This window comes from Mauremys reevesii, linkage group 9 (assembly GCF_016161935.1).
Source record: "Mauremys reevesii isolate NIE-2019 linkage group 9, ASM1616193v1, whole genome shotgun sequence".
Classification (NCBI taxonomy): Eukaryota; Metazoa; Chordata; order Testudines; family Geoemydidae; genus Mauremys; species Mauremys reevesii.
In genome coordinates, this window is record NC_052631.1 from 55,147,952 (window position 1) to 55,170,718 (window position 22,767).

Below are 22,767 nucleotides of genomic sequence, written 5' to 3' on the forward strand. Positions count from 1 at the left end.
CAGTGGACAGACCAAATGGGAGGACCATGAATTGGTAGTGATTCTGTCCCACCACGAAATGGAGGAAGTGCCTGTGCACTTCGAATATGTGGATGTGGAAGTATGCGTCCTGTAGAATGAGGGCAGCATACCAGTCCCTGGGATCCAGGGAGGGGATGATGGAGGCCAGGGAAACCATGCGGAACTTGAGTTTCACCATGTACTGGTTCAGGCCTCGCAGGTCTATGATGGGCCTGAGCCCCCCTTTGGCCTTTGGGATAAGGAAATACCAGGAGTAATACTCCTTGCCCAGGAACTCCTTGGGCACTGCCTCTATTGCTCCTAGTTCCAGGAGCCGCCCGACCACCTGCTCGAGCAGAGCCTCGTGCGATAAGTCCCCCAAGAGGAACGGGGGCAGGGAGTGGTTGGGCGGGAAGGACATAAACGGAAGGGTGTAACCTCGGGAGATGGTGTTGAGGACCCACTGGTCTGAGGTGAGCTGCGACCATTCTGGGAGGAAAGCACACAACCGACTGGAAAAAGGGAGCTTTATTGGGGGTGGATCCCTGCTGAGAAATGGTAGGCTATCCCGAGCGTCCCGTCAAAAACGCCTTTTACCTGCCTGCTTGCCCTTAGAGGACCCAGGCTGGGGGCAGGCTGAGACTGCCTTTGCAGGCGTTTTCTATAGTCCCACTGCTTCTTATAGGCGGCTTCGTACTTCAGGAGGGCGGCTTGGGAGGAGCCTGCTGCGGCTTGAACTTGGGTTTTGCTGGAGCAGGGTCATAGAGGCCCAAGGTCTGGAGGGTTGTGCAGGAGTCTTTCATGCCATGCAGCCTTATGTCTGTCTGTTTCCTCAGCAAACTGAGCCTTCCCGTCAAAAGGGAGATCCTGCATTGACGACTGCGCTTTGCTGGAAAGCCCAGAGAGCAGGAGCCATGACACCCATCTCATGGACACTGCCGAGGCCATGGACCGTGTGGCCATGTCTGCTGCATCTGAAGCAGCCTGCAGGGATGCCCCTGCAGGCTGCTGCCCCTTCCTCCATGAGCACCTTAAACTCCTTTTTATCGTGCTCCCGGAGGGAGTCCTCGAACTTGGGGAGGAATCCCCAGAGATTAAACTCGTAGCAACCCAGGAGAGCCTGATGGTTTGCTACTCTCAGCTGGAAGCTTGACGACAAATAAATTTTTCTCCAGCCTCCGAGAGTCTTTGTTCTTAGGGGTCGGGGCTGGCTGCTCCTGCCATTTTCTGTGGTTGACTGACTTGACCACCAAGGAGTTGGGCACCAGGTGGGTATACAAATACTTGCGCCCCTTAGTGAGTACAAAATACTTGCATTCCGCCTTCTTAGAGATGGGAGCCAATGAGCCTGGCGTTTGCCACAGGGCATTTGAAATTCTTGCCACCCCTTCATGGAGCGGCAAGGCCCAGTGCCGAGGGGAATATCACATTGAACAGGGAGTCTAAGGGCTCCTCCATCTCCTCTGCCTGGGGGTGGAGGCTCGCTGCCACCCTTTTTAAGAGGTCTTGGTGGGCCCAGTAGACCTCCTGCGGGACAGAGTGGGGCGGGGCCACAATCAGCTCCTCCGGATGGGACGAGAAGGCCAGTGCGGTGCTTTAGGTGTCAGCTGGCACTGGAGGATCCACCACCTGGTCGGACTCCGGGCACGGTGCTGATGACACGGGTCCCCACCGACTCCTTTCTTGGCGGTCTAGGGATGGGGGCTGGTGGTGCTTCCGACACGCCGGCCACCAAGCGAGTCCCCACCGGGGGCTGCGCCAAAGACCACAGTGCCCACCAGTACCACTGGGCTGGCCACGACGCTCGGTGCCACTGCACTTGCTGAGGCACCGGCGGGGCTGGCTGTTCAGGCTGGCTAGCGTGGCCTGTATATGGGTGGCTGTAAGTAGAGGCCAGGCTGGCGTACGACCCGCTGCTGCCTCTGGACCAGGAGTAGTGGTGGTGCCGGGATCTGCATCAGCCACGGGACCGTGATCTCGAGGCGGAGGAACAGCACCGACGGCAGTAGCTGCTCCGTGAACAGCCTCGACAGGCAGACCCGCAACAGCGAGACACCGACAACCAATGCCCGGGGCCACTGTGCCTTGGCAGAGACTAGGAGCAAGAGTCCAAGCTGGAATGGCATCGATGGTCGTGCCGCAACCGACTGTGGTACCTCCGAGACAAGGACTGTTGGTAATGTCCGCCGCAGTCCCATCGATATTCGCTCCGCAAAGACGAGCGGTGCCGGGAGTCCCGGTCAGATGGCACCCTCCAGACAGTCTGGCCAGCATCGAGGGCGATCCACATGGACTGAGCCCTGAATGGTCGCTGGGCGGTGAGCAGTGTAGGGAATGTTCCCTTGACCAAGACAGGGCCGGCGGCTACTGCAGCGATCCCAGTGGCAGCTTGTCCATGGAGCGTTGGGCCAACAATCAGCGGAACACTGGGTACCGGCATGGACATGACGTCCCTGGCCAGCTGGAGGGCTTAGATGGCATCCGGAGAGGCATGCTCCACAGAGGCCGGGCTACGCTGTTCAACGTGAGTCAGAAGCCTAGGGCCTGGTGGGGATTGAGGGCTACCCGACATGGGCCTAGCCTCTGTCCCAGACTTCACTCGGTGCCGTTGCGAAGAGGGAGTCTTTCCAGTCCTCTTGGCATGCCCCATGGAAGGGGAGCGGTGCCCACTGGTCAATGGTACCAGAGGGTCTCCGCGTACCGATGCCGCGGTGCCGGTTCGGAGCCATGTTCCAGGGTCGGGGCCAGTGTCGACTCCATCAGGATGACCCGGAGCCTAATGTCCCTTTCTTTTGTGGTCTGGGGCTTGAATGACTTGCAGATCTTGCACCTTTTGCTGATATGGGTTTCTCCCAAGCAGCGCAGACACTCCGTGTGCGGGTCCCTCCTTGGCATAGAATGCCTACAAAAGCCCCGGACCGGGCTCACTAACTAAACTAACTGAAATAGCTAACTGACTACAGGTACTAATGAATGAACAAACAGTTCTGAGGACAAGCTGCAGCAAAGCTGGAGCTGAGCAGTTCCGACGCACCTTCACTGGCAGCAAGAAGGAACTGAGGGTGGAGGGAGCTGCACGCTCCCCTTATACCGCGCCAGGCAGGCGCCACTCCAGGGATTGCAGGGGGCGCTCCCCCTCCTACGGGTACTCCTACCCGTCCAGCACTGGTGTTTTGACAGATAACTTTTTCAATTCACCATTAAAATGCAGTGCCCCAGTGTGTTTAAACCAGTGTTTCTCAACCCTTTTGATACCAGGGAATGGCTTGCTGCCTTCCTAAACTGTGTCAGAAAGATCTGAGGTACAGGCGCCGGTCCACAAACCGGTCATTGTAAAACACTGGTCTAAACAACCAGAGGACATATGGTGCACTATGCTTTCCCTTTAACTATTCATTGCTTATTTCTGCCTCTTTTCATTCCACTAATAGCATTTTTAATGTGACTTTACATGTGAATTTCCTTTAAGAAATATAGTGTGTGGAATAAAGTTTCACTTTGCACTATTAGGATCTGATCCAAACACCACTGAAAGACTCCCAGTGACTTCAGATGGGCTTTGGATCAATCCCTGAATACCTAAATAGTAAAGTATTATGCAAACAGTGACACCATTGTGCTAAGTGCACATTTTTATATACATTATACAACATCATGTAAGAACATAGGAACAGCCATTCTGAGTCAGACCAAAGGTCCATCTAGCCCAGTATCCTGTCTTGGGACAGTAGCCAATTCCAGGTGCTCCAAAAGGAATGAACAGAACAGGTAATCAAGTGATCCATCCCGTTGCCCATTCCCAGCTTCTGGCAAACAGAGGCTAGGGACACCATTCCTGCCCATCCTGGCTAACAGCCATTGATGGACCTACCCTCCATGAATCTATCTAGTTCTTTTTTTAAATGCTATTATAGTCTTAGCCTTCACAACATCTCTGGCAAGGAGTTCCACAGGTTAACTGTGCGTTGTGTGAAAAAATACTTTGTTTTAAACCTCATGCCTATTAATTTCATTTGGTGGCACCTAGTTCATGTGTTATGAGGAGGAGTAAATAACACTTCCTTATTTACTTTCTATAAAATCATGACTGGCCTGGAGACCTCTATCATATACCCCCCTCAGTCATCTCTTTTCCAAGCTGAAAAGTCGCAGTCTTATTAATCTCTCCTCATATGGCAGACATTCCATACCCCTAATCATTTTTGTTGCCCTTTTCTGAACCTTTTCCAAGTCCAATATATCTTTTTTGAGATGGGGCGACCAGATCTACACGCAGTACTCAAGATGTAGGCGTACCATCGACTTATACAGCGGCAATATGGTATTTTCTATCTTATTGATTCCCAAGATTCTGTTTGCTTTTTTGACTGCTGCTGCACATTGAGTAGATGTTTTCAGAGAACTATCCACAATGATTCCAAGATCTCTTTCTTGAGTGGTAACAGCTAATTTAGACACCATCATTTTATATATATAGTTGGGATTATGTTTTCCAATGTGCATTACTTTGCATTTATCAACATTGAATTTAATCTGCCATTTTGTTGCCCAGTCACCTAGTTTTGAGAGATCCTTTTGTAGCCGTTTGCAATCTGCCTGGGACTTAACTATCTTGAGTAGTTTTGTATCATCTGCGAATTTTGCCACCTCACTGTTTCCCCTTTTCCCAGATCATTTATGAATATGTTAAATAGGACTGGGCCCTGCACAGACTCCTGGGGTATACCCTATTTACCTCTCTCTATTCTGAAAACTGACCATTTATTCCTACCCTTTGTTTCTTATCTCTTAACCAATTTTTAATCCATGAGAGAACTTTCTTTACTATAGTTTCAACCAGTTTGCCCTGTACTGAAGTCAGGTTTACCGGCCTGTAATTGCCGGGGTCTCCTCCGGAGCGCTTTTAAAAAATTGGTGTCACATTAGCTATCCTCCAGTCATTTGGCACAGAAGCTGATTTAAATGATAGGTTAGAGACTACCATTAGTAGTCCTGCAATTTCACATCTGAGTTCCTTCAGAACTCTTGGGTGAATACCATCCGGTCCTGGTGACTTACTGTTCAGTTTATCAATTTGTTCCAAAACCTTCTCTAATGACACCTCAATCTGGGACAGTTACTTAGATTTGTCACCTAAAAAGAATGGCTCAGGTTTGGGAATCTCACTCACATCCTCAACCCGAAGACCGATGCAAAGAATTAATTTAGTTTCTCTGCAATGGCCTTATCGTCCTTGAGTGCTCCGTTAGCATCTCAATCATCCAGTGGCCCCACTGGTTGTTTAGCAGGGTTCCTGCTTCTGATGTACTTAAAAAGTAATAGCAACTTTTTTTGAGTCTTTAACTAGCTGTTCTTCAAATTATTTTTTGGCCTTCCTAATTATATTTTTACACTTCGTTTGCCAGAGTTTATGCTTCTTTCTACTTTCCTCATTAGGATTTAACTTCCACTTTTAAAAAGGATGCCTTTTTGCCTCTCACTGCTTCCTTTACTTTGTTGTTTAGCCATGGTGGCTCTTTTTTTGGTTCTGACTGTGTTTTTTAACTGGGGGTATAACATTTAAGTGGAGCCTCTATTACGGTATCTTTAAAAAGTTTCTATGCAGCTTGCAGGGATTTCACTTTTAGTGCTGTACCTTTTCATTTCTGTTTAACTAACCTCCTCATTTTTGTGTAGTTCCCCTTCCTGAAATTAAATGCTACAGTGTTGGGCCACTGTGGTGTTTTTCCTGCCACAGGGATATTAAATTTAATTATATTATGGTCACTATTACCAAGAAGTCCAGCTATATTCACTTCTTGGACCAGATCCTGTGCTCTACTTAGGACTAAATCAAGAATTGCCTCTCCTCTTGAGGGTTCCAGGACTAGCTGCTCCAAGAAGCAGTCATTTAAGGTGTCAAGAAACATTATCGCTGCAGCCGTCCTGAGGTAACATGTACCCAGTCAATATGGGGATAGTTGAAATCCTCCATTATTATTATTATTATTATTGAGTTTTTTATTTTAACAGCCTCTCTAATCTCCCTGAGCATTTCACAGTCACTATCACTATCCTGTTCAGGTGGTCTGCAATATATCCCTACTGCTATATTCTTATTATTCAAGTATGGAATTACTATCCATAGAGAATCTATGGTACAGTTTGGTTCATTTAAGATTTTAACTTCATTTGATTCTATGCTTTCTTCCACATATAGTGCCACTCCCTCACCAGCATAACCTGTTCTGTCCTTCCGATATATTTTTGTATCCTGGTATTACTGTGTCCCATTCATCATCCTCATTCCATCAAGCTTCTATGCTGCCTATTATATCAACATCCTCATTCAATAGAGGCACTCTAGTTCACCCATCTTATTATCTAGACTTCTAGCATTGGTATATAAGCACTTTAAAACTTGTCACTTTTTAGCTGTCTGCCATTACATGATGTAATTGAATGGGACTTCTTTTCTTTTGACTATTTCTCACCAGATCATACCTGTATTTTATCATCTTCCATCCTCTCCTCCTTATTAAGACATAGGGAATCTTCATTTATAGATCCTCCTCTAAGGGATGTCCATACTACGTGCTCCTCTGCACCTGTCTGCTTTCCCCCAGCCCTTAGTTTAAAAACTGCTCTACGACCTTTTTAATGTAAAGTGTTCCTTATCCTGGATATTTCAAAATACTGCTTTTAATTAAAACAAACAAAGAAAGACCAAAATCTGAACTTATTCTCTGCAAAACTGTTCTTTAAAATTATTTTAAAAAAATGTTTGGGCTATAGAGGCATTAAAAAAAAAACCTCAGCAATTTCTTTTGTCGCTACAATTTTTAATTCATAGATTTTCCACTCTTTTTTCACACACTATGGCTTTGACCAACTAAAGCACATTAAACACAGATATAATTTAATGGAACTACTCACATGTAAAAGTTTTGCACCTGCTTACGAATTTTACTGGAAGGGCCCAATTTGTTTTAAAAATTCTCACTCTTAATTTTACAGGTTATGATCAGAATGTGAACTTATTGATTTTCATATTTCTAAAAATATACTTGAGTAAGCAAAGTATCTTTAAAGATCATATTGCATTTGGCATAATATCTTAATATCGTGGGTAGCATATATTAAAATCTTTTATAAATTTTTATATTAATATAGTATAATATTTACTTCAGCATGACGTGGGTTAGTCTAAGGTGAGGCTGCCATCATGCAACTTGATCATGCATGACTACTGTGTTTGCATCCAGTGAATTGCAGGTTTGGGGCTTAACTTACGAACCTCCGAAACAGCTACATGTTGCAATGAAAATAGCAGCTCAAATTCAGATATTGTAACAACATATTATGACTAAAGTTCTAGTATATTTTTATGTTAGATCACATACTTTTGGTACGGAATCAGAGATATCAGTCTTAATTCTCCTTGACTACTAAGAAAACAAGGCAACAGTTTTTTTTTACCTCTAAGCAGTTCAAGTATGGAAAGCAATTCTGTTTTTCAGGAAGTTCTAAAACCAATTGTAAAAACAAAAAAAACCAAATCCAGCTCACCTTACTTATGTAACTAGATGCACTGATTTCAAAGGGACTATCTTGCATGAGTAAGGCACGCAAGATTTAGCTGTATAATAAGTATGGCCTTCTGGAAAAGAATGTGTAACACAGAAAATATGAGTACATGACCTACTTGTCACCATGCGTTATGCTTACAATCACTGATGGCTAGTTATAAGGATATAGGGCAGACTGCCTGAGAGAGGCTGAACCATAGCTAATAGGAAAATGTCTCTGACATAAATGGTGCTTTTAGGATGAAATCTGAACTTTTCTTCTCATCTGTACTCCATAATAAAGGGGTTCAAACAAAACAGTAACTTGAGCACTATTTGCTTAGGCTACGGTACCCTCCCAAATGCCTACAAAAAGAAAACTAAGCTGGGAAATCTGATAATAAAACTCCTGGGAGTCTTAGCCTAGGAGAACCAACATTTAATCTATTTGAAACACAAGTGTAAAGAAAAATAAAAGCTAAAAAGCCCATTTTGTCATTCATATAAAAGGTTTCCTCATTTTATTGTATAAACAATTTTAAAAGTTCTGAATAAGTACAAATCTGTAGGTTTATAATCAGCAATTTCAACAGAAAACAAAGCTGTAAAACTCCTCAAACAAATAATTCAACAAAAACGTTTACTGGGTTAAAAAATAAAAATCTTCCAAAAAGATGTATTAAGAAATTCAAGCCCCTTTTGCATTGTTAGTGTAATGTTTTTCTGCAAAGATTAGCACCTATTGAACTGGGGGGATCACTTCAGGCTAAGGCACAAGTAGTTTTGTGAGCTGAACGTACAGTACACCTGCACATTCTGGTGATAGGTCTTTGCACTTTCTTACCTATGTTTAGAACTCTGCCACAAACAGTATTACTGAGTGAAGTCAGAGCCCTGCACATTGAAGCTACAGTAGAATATTGTGATTTCATAGAATTTACGGTAATGTCTTTCCACAGGTTACATGTCTTAGTTTTAATTATTTGAGAAGCACTCCAGATTCAAAACCCACTAAATTATTCTTTAAAAGCAGCAAAGAGTTATTCTTGACTCAGTGGATTAAATCTTCTAATAACCCACAGAGAGGTAAGTTAATTAAATGCTCTTTGCGATATACATTTGGAGCTGTAAAAATCTCACAATATCCATGTATTTGGTATATATGTATACTCATGCATATACGCACAGCATTTGTGATGAGTTCAGTGTTAAAATGGCTACAGTGCAGATGACGACTATGAGAGTTTGCACTGAGAATTGCGCTATACACCTATTTGGTCCATTAATATCTAATAATGAAGACTGAGCACCCTTTGCAAAATGACAATAAGAAGAATGACTTACCAACAGGTTTGCACCAAAACAACATTATAATAATTAACAGGATTTTTTTTGTTACTGTTTTCCCACAGTCTTATCAAGATTTGCAATAAACAAAATTAAACAAAAAAAACCACCACCACCACCACCACCACCTAATACCACAGGATAAGGGAGTTCAATACTTGTTTTATCCAGTAACACTGAGGTTACTGGGCTTTTAAGTGAAATTTGATAGAAAATCAATATATTTCCTACTCTATATGAATGATAAAATATGAGTATTTCTGGGAAATGGACAAAATGTTACTTTAATGACTCATGATTATTTTAAAATTACAAAGTATACACCACAACACGCTAATACGAATGTAGTAAACTTTACCAAGGCTTAACTGGATGGCTGTTTGTTTACAGAATGTTCTGACACCAGTGTTTTGTAAATCAAATGGACTCCCGTGACTATACATACCAAGACTAAAATGCTCTCTTATAGTGCTTGACACGCTTCAGATGATTTAGTTGGGGATTGGTCCTGCTTTGAGCAGGGGGTTGGACTAGATGACCTCCTGAAGTCCCTTCCAACCCTGATATTCTGATTCTATGACATTTGGTGAAAAATATATTAAGTGATGTGTGGGTGTAAATATACATAGAGAAATATAGGTACAGATTGTTTTATGGAGCTCTAAGCCACTTAAAATGCATTGCAGGGCTTTCTGTTGCACTCTGAAGTGCAGTCAAATACCTTATTTCTAGACCTAAATCCATTAGTAGGCTATATCTACAGCAATGAAGAATCACTATTGTTTATGCCTATTCTATAAATGCATTTGTATATATACAAATACCTGATTAAACATTTAGCAGTTGCTAACACAGGGTTCTGTGCCATGTAGGGGAGTTCAGAGGCAGAAGGGATGAATGACCTCTCAGAGGAAGGAGAGCAGTGTTTCTATGACATGCTCCCCTTTCACTTAATGAAGGCTGTGCAAGTATGAGGATATGGAATGTGGGGTAGAATAGTATACTGGAGTATGTGTAGGTGAATAGCTGCTTTTCACATCATGTTCTTCTTGGCTATTGGCTTATCTGAGGTGAAACCTGTAGAGTAGTTGACGGCTGACCAGCATTAAGTCCCTTCCATGCCTTCCGTTCATGAGGTCAGAAATCATCCTCAGAAGTGATGCTGCCAGGAAGTACCATGGAAAGGCTGCTAGTCTTTGGCTTGCCACTGCCCGAATCTGAACAAATGAGTCTTGTGTTCTTTTTCAAAATCCTCCCTGTTCAGGGGACCTTGCATAGGAGACTCCACAAGGACCATCTTCTAAAGTTTCCCATGTAATTCCTCCCCTGGCCCCACAGCACCCCAGTCCATGTGTAACATGGTGCTCATAACTTATTTTCATATTCAGGTTCTCCTTCCACTCCAAAAAACAGTTTCTCTATGTAAGTATCCAGCACCTTCTTTTAAAATTAAGCAGCACACTATTAACTTTCTTTAAACAAAAATTTTTATGCTCAAATTAAAAATATTCAATATCGACAACTATTATTTAATAATACTGAAGTTGTGAAAAAACTGAAAACAAAATTGAAAGTCTGCTAGCGTGTTCTCAATTTAGGATGTTATGCTTAGGTATTGAAATACACATTGCACCACATCACAAACTGTACTAGCAAGGTAAAACAGCCTAAGTGGAAAACTGAGAGCCTGCCTTCTCACCTTCTTCCTTGGCTGGTCCAACCAGAGACACCTCCATGGGGAGAGGAGTAGGTGTGGCAGGATGCTGTGACTGCTGCCAGGGAAAAGAGCTAGCTAGATAGCAACAGTGGCCTATGTTAGAATTGACACCTCGACTGCTGAAAGGCACTGAATCCAATAATCTCTCTAGAAGAGGGGTGGTGCAAAGATACAGTCATGAGGATGCTTCTGAGGGCCTCTCTCCCTCCTGGGATAGATCAGCAAGATTAAATGAATCTGAAGTCTGACCATCTGTAGGAAATGCTACAAAACATTATTCTTTGACAAAACCTGTCACAACAAGACACTACAACACTAACATCCCCTTTCTACCTGCCCCCAAAAACAACACACAAAATCTCTCAAGATTAACTAAAATTAAATAAACACACAACCCTACCCCAAGCCAAGTTTGTATACTCTAAAAAGGGAAAAGAGCCAGAGATTATAAAATTAATTGACTTACATGGAGGCATTCAGATACTAGGACGATGGATAGCATTATAAAAACCGCAGAGTCCTGTGGCACCTTACAGACTAACAGACGTATTGGAGCATGAGCTTTCGTGGGTGAATGCCCATGCATCCGACGAAGTGGATATTCACCCACGAAAGCTCATGCTCCAATATGTCAGTTAGTCTATAAGGTGCCACAGGACTCTTTGCGGCTTTTACAGATCCAGACTAACATGGCTACCCCTCTGATACACTATAAAAACCATAAGAGAAACACCTCCTTCTTCCCCCATCAATAGCACAGGGGTTTGAAGTCCCTCCATCAGTCTGCTAGCCAACACTTAAGTTTTGATTACCTAGCCCCCTTATGGTATTTAGGTCAGCATTAGAACAGTGTTTCCCCATTCTGTCTCCCATATCCCAGCTTTCTGGAGAAGAATGTAAAAGGAGAAATACCTGTTAGCACACTAGAGTGCTATCTTAGCAACTGGATGCTGCCTTTTAGCTCTGTTTGTGTGGTTCTGATCAGCATGTCCTTATCAGAGTATTCCCAACCCCCATCTTTGGAAAGAAAATGGAGTCAGATGCTGTGGATGTAAAAATAACTTACCTGCTGTTATGCTTCACTAAAAATATTATCTGAACGGATTAATATTTTTTGCCAAAAAATTGCCTACCTGTCTCATGCTAGAAGCCAAAGAATCAAGAGCTGGGGGGAGAGAGAGAGAGAGAGAAAACACACTGCCATTTAAAGAAACAGAACAGCCACAAACACTTGAAAAATGACAGCTAATACTTCACCATATGGTATTATAGGTATGTTTTCATTTTATAATGCCAGTCAGCAAATGCAAACTTCTGACACTTCCTAGTGCAACAATAGGAATTCCACTCAAATACAATGCGTGGAATGAGTACACATACTGAATGCTTTAAGGCAGAGGTGGCCAACTTGAGCCTGAGAAGGAGCCAGAATTTACCAATTTATGTCAGCAGCCTCCCATCAGCTCCCCCACCCCACTCCCAGGGCCTCCCACCCACCAGCAGCCCCAGGGATTAGCACCTTCCACCCCCATCAGCTGTTTCATGGAATGCAGGAGGCTGGGGGGTGAGGGGGGGGTTGGAGCAAGGGCAGGCTCAGGGGAGGAGGCAGGAAGGGGTGGACTGGGGGTAGCGCCTATGGCAGAGCCAGGGGTTGAGCAGTGAGCACCCCCCGGCACATTGGAAAGTTGGCACCTGTAACTCCAGCTCTGGAGTCAGTGCTTATACAAGGAGCCACATATTAACTTCTGAAGAACCGCATGTGGCTCCGGAGCTACAGGTTGGCCAGCCCTGCTTTAAAGGAATAATCATGTCTGTAGAAAGAATAGTTAGAACAGACTACAAACAAACAAACAAAAAAAATAAGTGAATAAGGAACAATCACCCCATTAAGTTTTATTGCACATTGAAAGAACTTTCCTTGTAATGTTTCATCAGGATTCCTTAAGAGATTTTTAAGTGGCCTACCAAGTATGAAGGTTCTTTTTCAATACATCAGTCCCTTACCCAGGAAACACCATATAAACATTAATGGAAAACACACAATATGAATACATTAATTATGCTAATTTATGCACCCTGTTTATTTTAGAGGGAATCCAATGAAGTGATATTGCACTATTATCCCATTTAGGAAAGGCGGGTTCAGAATCTGGACCACACAGAACGTAAACCAAATTGCCTCAAGAGGCGATGCTTTTGACCCCAAACCTGCCACAGGGATATTTTTTATTTTAAAACTCGTTTCTTGCACAAGGCCCTCAAAATTTTGCATCTCAGAATTCCAGCCCCTACCAAGAATATCTATTAGGTGGACTGAGAGCAAGTAAGTTTTATAACCTCCACCATAACTAATTTAATGAATTAGTACAATGGATCTGATCACTGAAATCTATATTTACACCTTTTCAATTACACCTTCACTATGAATCATGTTACATAAAGTCACCTATCTAAAAATGCCTATGAAAGCAGTGAAGATAAAACAGTGGCTGATGGTATTCACTTTTTTTTTATTATTATTATTAACTTTACACCAAGTCTTTATTTTCCTGAAAGGAGCCATTTTATTTCAATAGCATTCTGCTGAATACAGTGCAGAGTTTAAATTAAAGACAGCTATTGCCTGATTTAACTTTTAGCATTTCTCCCAGACCAAGCAAATTTTATATGCCTTAATTAAATTAAGTTGCAGCCATTTTTCTGCAGTGTAATTGATTAAATTAAGACAAAGAAGATGAGAAAGTTCAATAAGGAGTTAAGTGCCTTTATAATCTATGTGTCTCACTCCAAACAGCTGCAAAACAGTAGGGAACTTGTTCACTGCTGGACTGTTGTTGATCACAATGTGCCTTCAAGTTCAACAATTCTCTTCAGGGGTAGATCAGATGATGCCCAGCATGCAATTGCTCCTGTACACATGCTCCTCTTCAAAATTGCCCTCTAAGATTTTGATTCTTTGAGGTGTATGCCAGATTTTTGTTGCATAAACTTGACATTTTAAGAATTATCTTCACAGTGGATTCACAGATTGTCCATCTTTGTCTCAAGAAACAGCACATACTCTTACTGCATTGCAGGACCACAACCTATGTATTGGATGTGGCCTGTAACAACTGGTCTACAAGCGGCAGCATCTCGTGCTGATGTCAGAGGAAGTGCACACCAGACTAAATCTGACATACAAACATGTTTCCGGGAAAGTAAGGTATAATAGGATTATAATTTTTCTTAATTCTGGTTGGCCCAACTGACAATATTAACCTTTCTGAAGTTTTTTAAATTTAGCATTTTGCATAAATCACAGTTGGTTATAGACTTACTGGATACACATATTTCAATATAATGCAATAACAAAGCTAGGATACTTCAAGGAAAAATAAAGAGAAGGAAAGAAACAGGAATCAACTATATTATGCAAATTAAAATCCAGCCACTGAAATAAAAGAGTTTTCCACCTCAAAAATGATTTAAATTATACCTCTGAATTGAAACCTCTGAATTGAAAGTTTGAGCAGCATAGCTGGATACCTCAAACTACCAATCAATTATTGATGTGCGTTTTTCCTGTTTGATCTTCTTGGGCAAGATTCTTTAAATTATTCTGAAAATCAAAAGTGAAGTTCTCACCAGTTGCCTGAGCAAAGGGGTTGCTGAAGAAGTGGTTTCCATCCATTGGAGTTGCACTTTCCGAATCCCAGGAGTCTGTATCTGTACTGGTAGAGTCTTCTGTAGTAGTAAGTGGATAGCTCAGCTGCTCCAACTGGTCAATGATGTCAGTGAACTGAAAGGCTGAGCTGGATTCAGAGCGAACCGAGTAGGCTGGGAAGTTAACCATAGAACTAGCTTCAGAATGATTAGCAGAGTTATACGTGTGAAAGGATGATGCACCATTCAGTGGCAAATTATTGAGGGAACTGCTTTCAGAACGGTTGTTTATGAGTGAACTGGTTTCAGAAGGACTCAAAAGGCTTTGCATTCTGCTCGCTTGTGCTTTAACCTCAAACAATTCCGATGTATCTGATGGCCTCTCATTGCCATTGAAATCACTCCCTTCAAATTCAAACTCATCTTCCATGTTCATATCTACTGCTTCTATGGAGTACCTGTCAGGGCTTGACTGAGAAGACACCATACTTTGCTGAAGAACATCCTTAGTTAGTTTAGTTGAATTTGATGCATGTCTAGATAAATCAGACCCCATTTGGTCTAAGCCACTGTACACATATGAAAATGCTTCAGATCCCCCAGCAAAAAAGGAGATTTCTGTTGGGTCATCATCAATAAATTCTTCTGAAACCTGCAGCTGGGAGTTCGTCAATGTGAAAAGAGGGTCACCCCTACCGCAATACTGATGCTTTTTATCAGCAATAAAAACACCTGTGGTAAAGTCATCCTCATCATTGTCATTTTTAAAGATAACCCTGCTCTCCTGGTTAACCTTCTCTATTTCTAGATCTAAACCACAACTACTCTCAACACCAGTATAAGTGGGGCTGCAGTTTCCTACAACATTACAAAACCCAACACCTTGCAATGATTGGAGTATGGGAGATCCAGGCTGCTGTGTTGCTTTTTTCCCAGTTTCTTCAGTTGGTACTGCAATACTCTTTTCTGTTGTTGGACTCCTCATATACGGTGCTCTGGAGTCCAAGAAGGAATGATTCGTCTCCATACAGATGGGCACATCAGTAGTGGTAGTGGATGATGTATAAACTGAAGGGAAGGAGGCAGATACTGAGGCATGGGACCCAGGAGCACCTAAGCCCTCAGTAAATGAGACACTCTGGAGTGGAAAAAAAATAGAACAGGTAAAAAAGTGTATTTATAATACATAGAAAAAATACTACCTCTGATATCTGACTCAGTAAAAGTGTGTACTAGAAAGAGATTTTCTGGAAATATAGCTTCATATACAGAAAAAGACCAAAATCTCCAGAAAGATAAAAACTCACCTTTTACAACTTCTCGTGATCAGTTATTAAATTACTCCCATCATTTTTAAACCCTCCGCTAACAGAGCAAACAAGGAAATACACACAAGTATATTGGAGGGAATTCACAAAATATTTAGGGCCAAGTCCTGAAGTGCTTGCTTCAGCACAACTCCTTTTGCTCGTGTGACAGAGACATTTGATCCGAAACACATGAACAAGACTGCGTATCTCAAGGAATAAGTATGAAAATTTCTTTTCAACTATGTGAAGTGTGAAAGATGAGCCATGTGAGTCACTTCAACCTACCTGCAGTATCCATTAAAATTAGTACCACAGGAAAAAATTATGCACAGCATGAAGATTAAACAGTGAAAATGATTCTGGATCAACAAGACAACATAATCAACTTTCCCTACACTGCCAAATTGGAAAGCTGGCTGTCAGTCTTACTGACCATAATATTTAGAGTGGTGCAGGACTAACCTGTTTTGGCACATCTGTGTTCGACGTGTGAGCAGATACTCTAGCTTTGCTGTGCCTCCTGAAAGAGAGAGAGTATGCTGTGAATTAAGAAATCAATCTGCCTTTCTCCTCCCCCTACCCAATCTCACTCATTCTACCCACCCATGCAAAAGAGTAAAAAATGTTTGAAAAGTGTGAATTGGGAGTGCTTTGTTCCAGGTGGGCCTTGAGTGGGCCTGACTGTTATAGAAAGGCAGTCAGCAGCGGACCAGCTGAGCAGCAAACAGCGGAGGCTAACAGAGGGAGTTTGCCAGGGGAGAGCACCCTGAGGCTTTCATCTTGCAGGCTCCTCTGAGTAGTTACTGCAACAGCTAAGGAAGCTCTTAGAAGGAAGGAAATATGGATGGTGAGAGTTCAGCTGTTACCTGCACAGGATGTGCCATGTTTGTCTTTCTTCCACAGGACAAAAGTGACTTTGTCTGTACAAAGTGAAAGCTGGTCTCCATATTGGAAGAGAAGGTTCAAGGTCTGGAGAAAGAAGTATCGACCCTGCGTTGCATAAGAGAAAATGAAGATTTCCTGGACAGATGTCAGGATATGCTTCTACAGACACAACATTCTGAAGAATCAGAGCAGGCTGCGCAGCAGGGACAGAAGGATGGTAAAGAAATTTGGCAGCATGTGACCTCCAGAAGAAGAAAGAGGAGCATCCATGTACCAGCAATGCAGACCATTTTCATGTTCTCTCCACAGGTGAGCAACCATCTTCATGTTCTCTCCACAGGTACTAATTTGGAGAGTGGACTAGGTGATACATCTGAGGGAAGGGAGCAGAACGAGACTCCACCGATTGGAAGGCATGAGATGCACTGTCCTAGGGATGGGGGTCCCACGACCACTGCTCCCAAGAGAAGAAGGTGGGTGGTGGTGGTCGGGGACTCAAACGGGAAAACCGAGAGGTCTGCTCCTTGCCAGGAACTAGGATTCACGATGTGACGGAGAGATTGCCGAGATTTATCAAGCCCTCGGATCACTACCCGTTCCTGCTTCTCCACGTGGGCACCAATGATACTGAGTGTATCACTGCAGACTACGTGGCTCTGGGAAGAAGGATAAAGGAGTTTGAGGTGCAAGTGATGTTCTCATCCGTCCTCCCTGTGGAAGGAAAAGGCCCGGGGAGAGACCGTCAAATCGTGGAAGTCAACGAATGGCTACGCAGGTGGTGTCAGAGAGAAGGCTTTGGATTCTTTGACCATGGGATGGTGTTCAAAGAAGGAAGAGTGCTAGGCAGAGACCGGCTCCACCTAACGCAGAGAGGGAAGAGCATCTTCGCAAGCAGGCTAGCTAACCTAGTGAGGAAGGCTTTAAACTAGGTTCACTGAGGGAAAGAGACCAAAGCCCTGAGGTAAGTAGGGAAATGGGATGGAAGTACAAGCAAGAGAGCGCAAGAGGGGAGGACTCTTGTCTCAGAAAGCAGGACGATCAGCAAGTTATATTAAGTTCCTACACACAAATGAAAGAAGCCCGGGAAACAAGCAGGGAGAACTGGAAGTCCTGGCACAGTCAAGGAACTATGATGGGATTGGAATAACAGAGACTTGGTGGGATAACTCGCATAACTGGAGTACTGTCATGGATGAATATAAACTGTTCAGGAAGGACAGGCAGGGCAGAAAAGGTAGGGGAGTTGCATTGTATGTAAGAGAACAGTATGACTGCTCAGAGCTCCGGTATGAAACTGCAGAAAAATGTGAGAGTCTCTGGATTAAGTTTAGAAGTGTGAGCAACAAGGGTGATGTCATGGTGGGAGTCTGCTATAGACCACCAGCCCGGGGGGGGGGGGGGGAAAGAGGTAGACGAGGCTTTCTTCAGGCAACTAACAGAAGTTACTAGATCACAGGCCCTGGCTCTCATAGGAGACTTCAATAACCCTGATATCTGCTGGGACAGCAACACAACAGTGCACAGACAATCCAGGAAGCTTTTGTAAAGCATAAGGGACAATTTCCTGGTGCAAGTGCTGGAGGAACCAACTAGGGGCAGAGCTCTTCTTGACCTGCTGCTCACAAACGGGGAAGAATTAGTAGGAGAAGCAAAAGTGGATGGGAACCTGGGAGGCAGTGACCATGAGATGGTTGAGTTCAGGATCCTGACACAAGGAAGAAAGGAGAGTGGCAGAATACGGACCCTGGACTTCAGAAAAGCAGACTGACTCCCTCAGGGAACTGATGGGCAGGATCCCCTGGGAGAATAACATGAGGGGGAAAGGAGTCCAGGAGAGCTGGCTATTTTAAAGAATCCTTATTGGGGTTACAGGAACAAACCATCCCAATGTGTAGAAAGAAGAGTAAATATGGCAGGCGACCAGCTTGGCTTAACAACAAAATCCTTGCTGATCTTAAACACAAAAAAGAAGCTTACAAGAAGTGGAAGATTGGACAAATAACCAGAGAGGAGTATAAAAATATTGCTCAGGCATGCAGGAGTGAAATCAGGAAGGCCAAATCACACTTGGAGTTGCAACTAGCAAGAGATGTTAAAAGTAACAAGAAGGGCTTCTTCAGGTATGTTAGCAACATGAAAAAAAGTTAAGGAAAGTGTGGACCCCTTACTGAATGAGGGAGGCAACCTAGTGACAGAGGATGTGGAAAAAGCTGATGTACTCAATGCTTTTTTTGCCTCTGTCTTCAGGAACAAGGTGAGCTCCCAGACTACTGCACTGGGCAGCACAGCATGGGGAGGAGGTGACCAGCCCTCTGTGGAGAAAGAAGTGATTTGGGACTATTTAGGAAAGCTGGCCGAGCACAAATCCATGGAGCCAGATGTGCTGCATCGGAGGGTGCTAAAGGAGTTGGCGGATGTGATTGCAGAGCCATTGGCCGTTATCTTTGAAAACTCATGGCGATTGGGAGAGGTCCCAGATGACCGGAAAAAGGCTAATGGAGTGCCCATCTTTAAAAAAGGGAAGGAGGAGAATCTGGGGAACTACAGGTAGGGTGACCAGACAGCAAGTGCGAAAAATCGGGATGGGAATAGGGGGTAATAGGAGCCTATATAAGAAAAAGTCCCAAAAATCGGGACCATCCCTATAAAAATCGGGACAACTGGTCACCCTAACTACAGGCCAGTCAGCCTCACCTCAGTCCCTGGAAAAATGATGGAGCAGGTCCTCAAGGAATCAATTCTGAAGCACTTAGAAGAGAGGAAAGTGATCAGGAACAGTCAGCATGGATTCACCAAGGGCAAGTCATGCTTGACTAACCTAATTGCCTTCTATGACGAGGTAACTGGCTCTGTGGATAAGGGGAAAGCAGTGGACATGTTATTCCTTGACTTTAGCAAAGCTTTTGATACGGTCTCCCACAGTATTCTTGCCGGCAAGTTAAAGTATGGGCTGGATGAATGGACTATAAGGTAGATAGAAAGCTAGCTAGATTGTCGGGCTCAACAGGTAGTGATCAAAGGCTCCATGTCTAGTTGGCAGCTGGTATCAAGCGGAGTGCCCCAAAAGGTCGGTCCTGGGGCTGGTTTTGTTCAATATCTTCATTAATGATCTGGAGGATGGCGTGGACTGCACCCTCAGCAAATTTGCAGATGACACTAAACTGAGAGGAGTGGTAGATATGTTGGAGGGTAGGGATAGGATACAGGGGGACCTAGACAAATTAGAGGATTGGGCCAAAAGAAATCTGATGAGGTTCAACAAGGACAAGTGCAGAGTCCTGCACTTAGGACGGAAGAATCCCATGCACTCTTACAGACTAAGGACCGAATGGCTAGGCAGCACTTCTGCAGAAAAGGACCTAGGGGTTACAGAGAAGCTGGATATGAGTCAACAGTGTGCCCTTGTTGCCAAGAAGGCTAACAGCATTTTGGGCTGTGTAAGTAGAGGCACTGCCAGTAGAGGCACTGCCAGTGGGACATGATCATTCCCCTCTATTTAGCACTGGTGGGGCTTCATCTGGAGTATTGTGTCCAGTTTTGGGCCCCACACTACAAGAAGGATGTGGAAAGAGTCCAGCGGAGGGCAACAAAAATGATTAGGGGGCTGGGGCACATGACTTATGAGGAGAGGCTGAGGGAACTGGGATTGTTTAGTCTGCAGAAGAGAAGAATGAGGGGGGATTTGATAGCTGCTTTCAACTACCCTGAAAGAGGGTTCCAAAAAGGATGGATCTAGACTGTTCTCAGTGGCCCCAGATGACAGAACAAGGAGTAATGGTCTCAAGTTGCAGTGAGGGAGGTTTAGGCTGGATATTAGGAAAAACTTTTTCACTAGGAGGGTGGTGAAACACTGGAATGGGTTACCTAGGGAGGTGGTGGAATCTCCTTCCTTAGGAGTTTTTTAGGTCAGGCTTGACAAAGCCCTGGCTGGGATGATTTAGTTGGGGATTAGTCCTGCTTTGAGCAGGGAGTTGGACTTCATGACCTCCTGAGGTCCCTTCCAACCCTGATATTCTATGATTCTATGTTACATTCCCCCTTTCAGCAATGACTAAACGAAGGTACAGCAAAGACATGAAATATTTGTGAATTACTACAAAACACAGAAGCAAGACAATTACAGAAAACAGAGACATTAGATTCAGACCATTCATGTCTTCAAAGGAGACTGCAAAAGCAACTGCAAGGGCATGGGAGAATAGAAGAATGAGACAGCATAAAGGTGTCTGTTCTTTTAAAAAAAAATTCCTCCTCATCAAAGCACACAAATATCCATAAATTAATATGGTGTCAAAACAGAGAGCAAGTCAAAATGTGCAACACTTATGCAAAGTACATTGTCAGTTAACTGCATACAATACGTGGCACATAATAGTACCCGTTTTCCATAAAAAAAGCCCCTTTTATAAATTATACAAGCTGGTGATTTGATCCACACATAACTGTTTTTAATTAGAAAATCCCTCCACAAGACAGGAAGCTGATCAGAAGTCCAGATAGTTAATATACATTTTTTATGGAATTTTCCATCTTTTTATCACCCAGATTAATGTCCCGTAGACCTTTTCCCATTTTGTGAAAACTGCCTTTGGAATGTATTTTCTAACTAACTCATGTAAACCATACACCCCCAAGAAAACCACATGGACTGAAATGAAGGATGACATCTCTTTGAAACATTTCCTACTAGTAGTTAGAGTGTGTGCGCACAATTGAGAGAGAGAGAGAGAGATTCAAAAAATAAATCAAAGGTAGAATACAATTTCAAGTCTCTGCTCTGCCACAGACTTCCTGTGTGACTTTGGGCAAGTCACTTAGCCTCTCTGTGCCTCAGTTCCTCATAATTTTATAATAAAAAAAATGTCTCAAAGCAGCAATTTCATTAAAAGTGAGATTTAGGATATCAACATAGGGGCTCCAAGAGTCTCAACTTCATGTCACCTTTTAAAAATCATGGGTTTTACCTTTCATAGGGAGTTTTCTTCATCCCACTGTCTTTAACATAATCCACCAGTTGTTTCTGTGTTCGTCCACTGTGAACCAAGCAAAGTACCAATATTATAAAAATCATCATGAAAGTAGTAGATAAAAAATGTCCAGGTTTTGAACAAAGAATGTTTATGCATTAGGAACAGATTCTGAAACTTTTAACTCCAGTGAATTACTTTAAAGCACTTTTTCATCATGATTTAATTTCCTAACTATAAAAAGTTGTGTTTTATAAATATACTGAGTTATGCTATGCCATACCTGTATCTGAATGAAGACCCTCTGCTGAAGAAGACTGCTTTAGCCTTTGGTTTTGGCTGATCAAACAGCCTGAAGAAAGTGTGATATTCCACACAGATTTTCCAGAAGTTTTTACACTCATCCCTACTGCCAAACAGAAACTCCAGTGTATCCTGATATGGACCCTAGGAGCAAAACAGACGATCAAGTAGCACACACAAGAACACTGAAGATAGACAAGAAAATAGCAGCTGGTGCAGCTGACCCCAGGGCCACCTGAGCAGCCCCCCCTCCAGCAGCAGCAGGGACCCGGGCTGCCCCCCCTCAGCAGCAGCAGTGAGGCCATGGGCTTCCCCCACCCCAGCAGCAGGCCCCAGGCTGCCCCCACCCCAGCAGCAGCAGCAACCACTGGAACATCCACCCCAGAGCAGCAGCGTTCGCTGGAGCGCCCCCCTCCCCCAGCACCTAAGATTTAGTTAGGGGGTATTTTTAGTAAAAGTCACAGACAGGTCACTGGTCATGACATTTTGTTTATTCCCCAGGACCTGTCCATGACTTTTACTAAAAATACCTGTGACTAAATAGTAGCCTTAATCATGAGTTCATCTGCATTCAAAAGGAAAAAGTGTCACAATCTCATGGACAAGCACAGAAGACAGAATAAGCACTTTTGGCCACTACTGCTATATGGACATCCAGAAACAGGAGAGAATCTAATAAGCATCTTATGTTGTGAACCTGAGTCACATAAGGCAGGCAAACTTCCTCAACTGAAAGTGCTAATGATATCGCCTCTGCCATTTCATAGAATCATAGAACTTAAGATCAGAAGGGACCATTAGGATCATCTAGTCTGACCTCCCACAAGATGCAAGCCACAAAAGCTGACCCACCCACTCCTGAAATAATTCTCTCCCTTGACTCAGCTGTTGAAGTCCCCAAATCCTGATTTAAAGACTTCAAGTCCAGCAAGCGACCCCTGCCCCATGCTGCGGAGGAAGGCGAAAAACCTCCAGGGCCACTGCCAATCTACCCTGGAGGAAAATTCCTTCCCGACCCCAAATATGGCGATCAGCTGAACCCCAAG

The 22,767-nt window shown here is 43.6% G+C and overlaps 1 protein-coding gene across 18 annotated transcripts in view; it reads right to left on the reverse strand.

Moving 5' to 3' along the window:
• The window catches only part of FARP2 (FERM, ARH/RhoGEF and pleckstrin domain protein 2), a 209,780-nt gene that overhangs the window by 63,358 nt on the left and 123,655 nt on the right, over window positions 1–22,767 (reverse strand). For 15 of the 18 annotated variants that reach the window (XM_039487655.1, XM_039487651.1, XM_039487643.1 and 12 more), the window contains exons 10-13: window positions 21,702–21,865; window positions 21,416–21,484; window positions 16,029–16,086; window positions 14,239–15,394 (exon numbers count right to left, since the gene is read on the reverse strand). In XM_039487655.1, the coding sequence (XP_039343589.1) occupies window positions 14,239–15,394; window positions 16,029–16,086; window positions 21,416–21,484; window positions 21,702–21,865 (1,447 nt within the window). The remainder of the gene's footprint in view (window positions 1–14,238; window positions 15,395–16,028; window positions 16,087–21,415; window positions 21,485–21,701; window positions 21,866–22,767) is intronic. The other 3 variants (XM_039487659.1, XM_039487660.1, XM_039487658.1) reach the window with 2 other exon arrangements.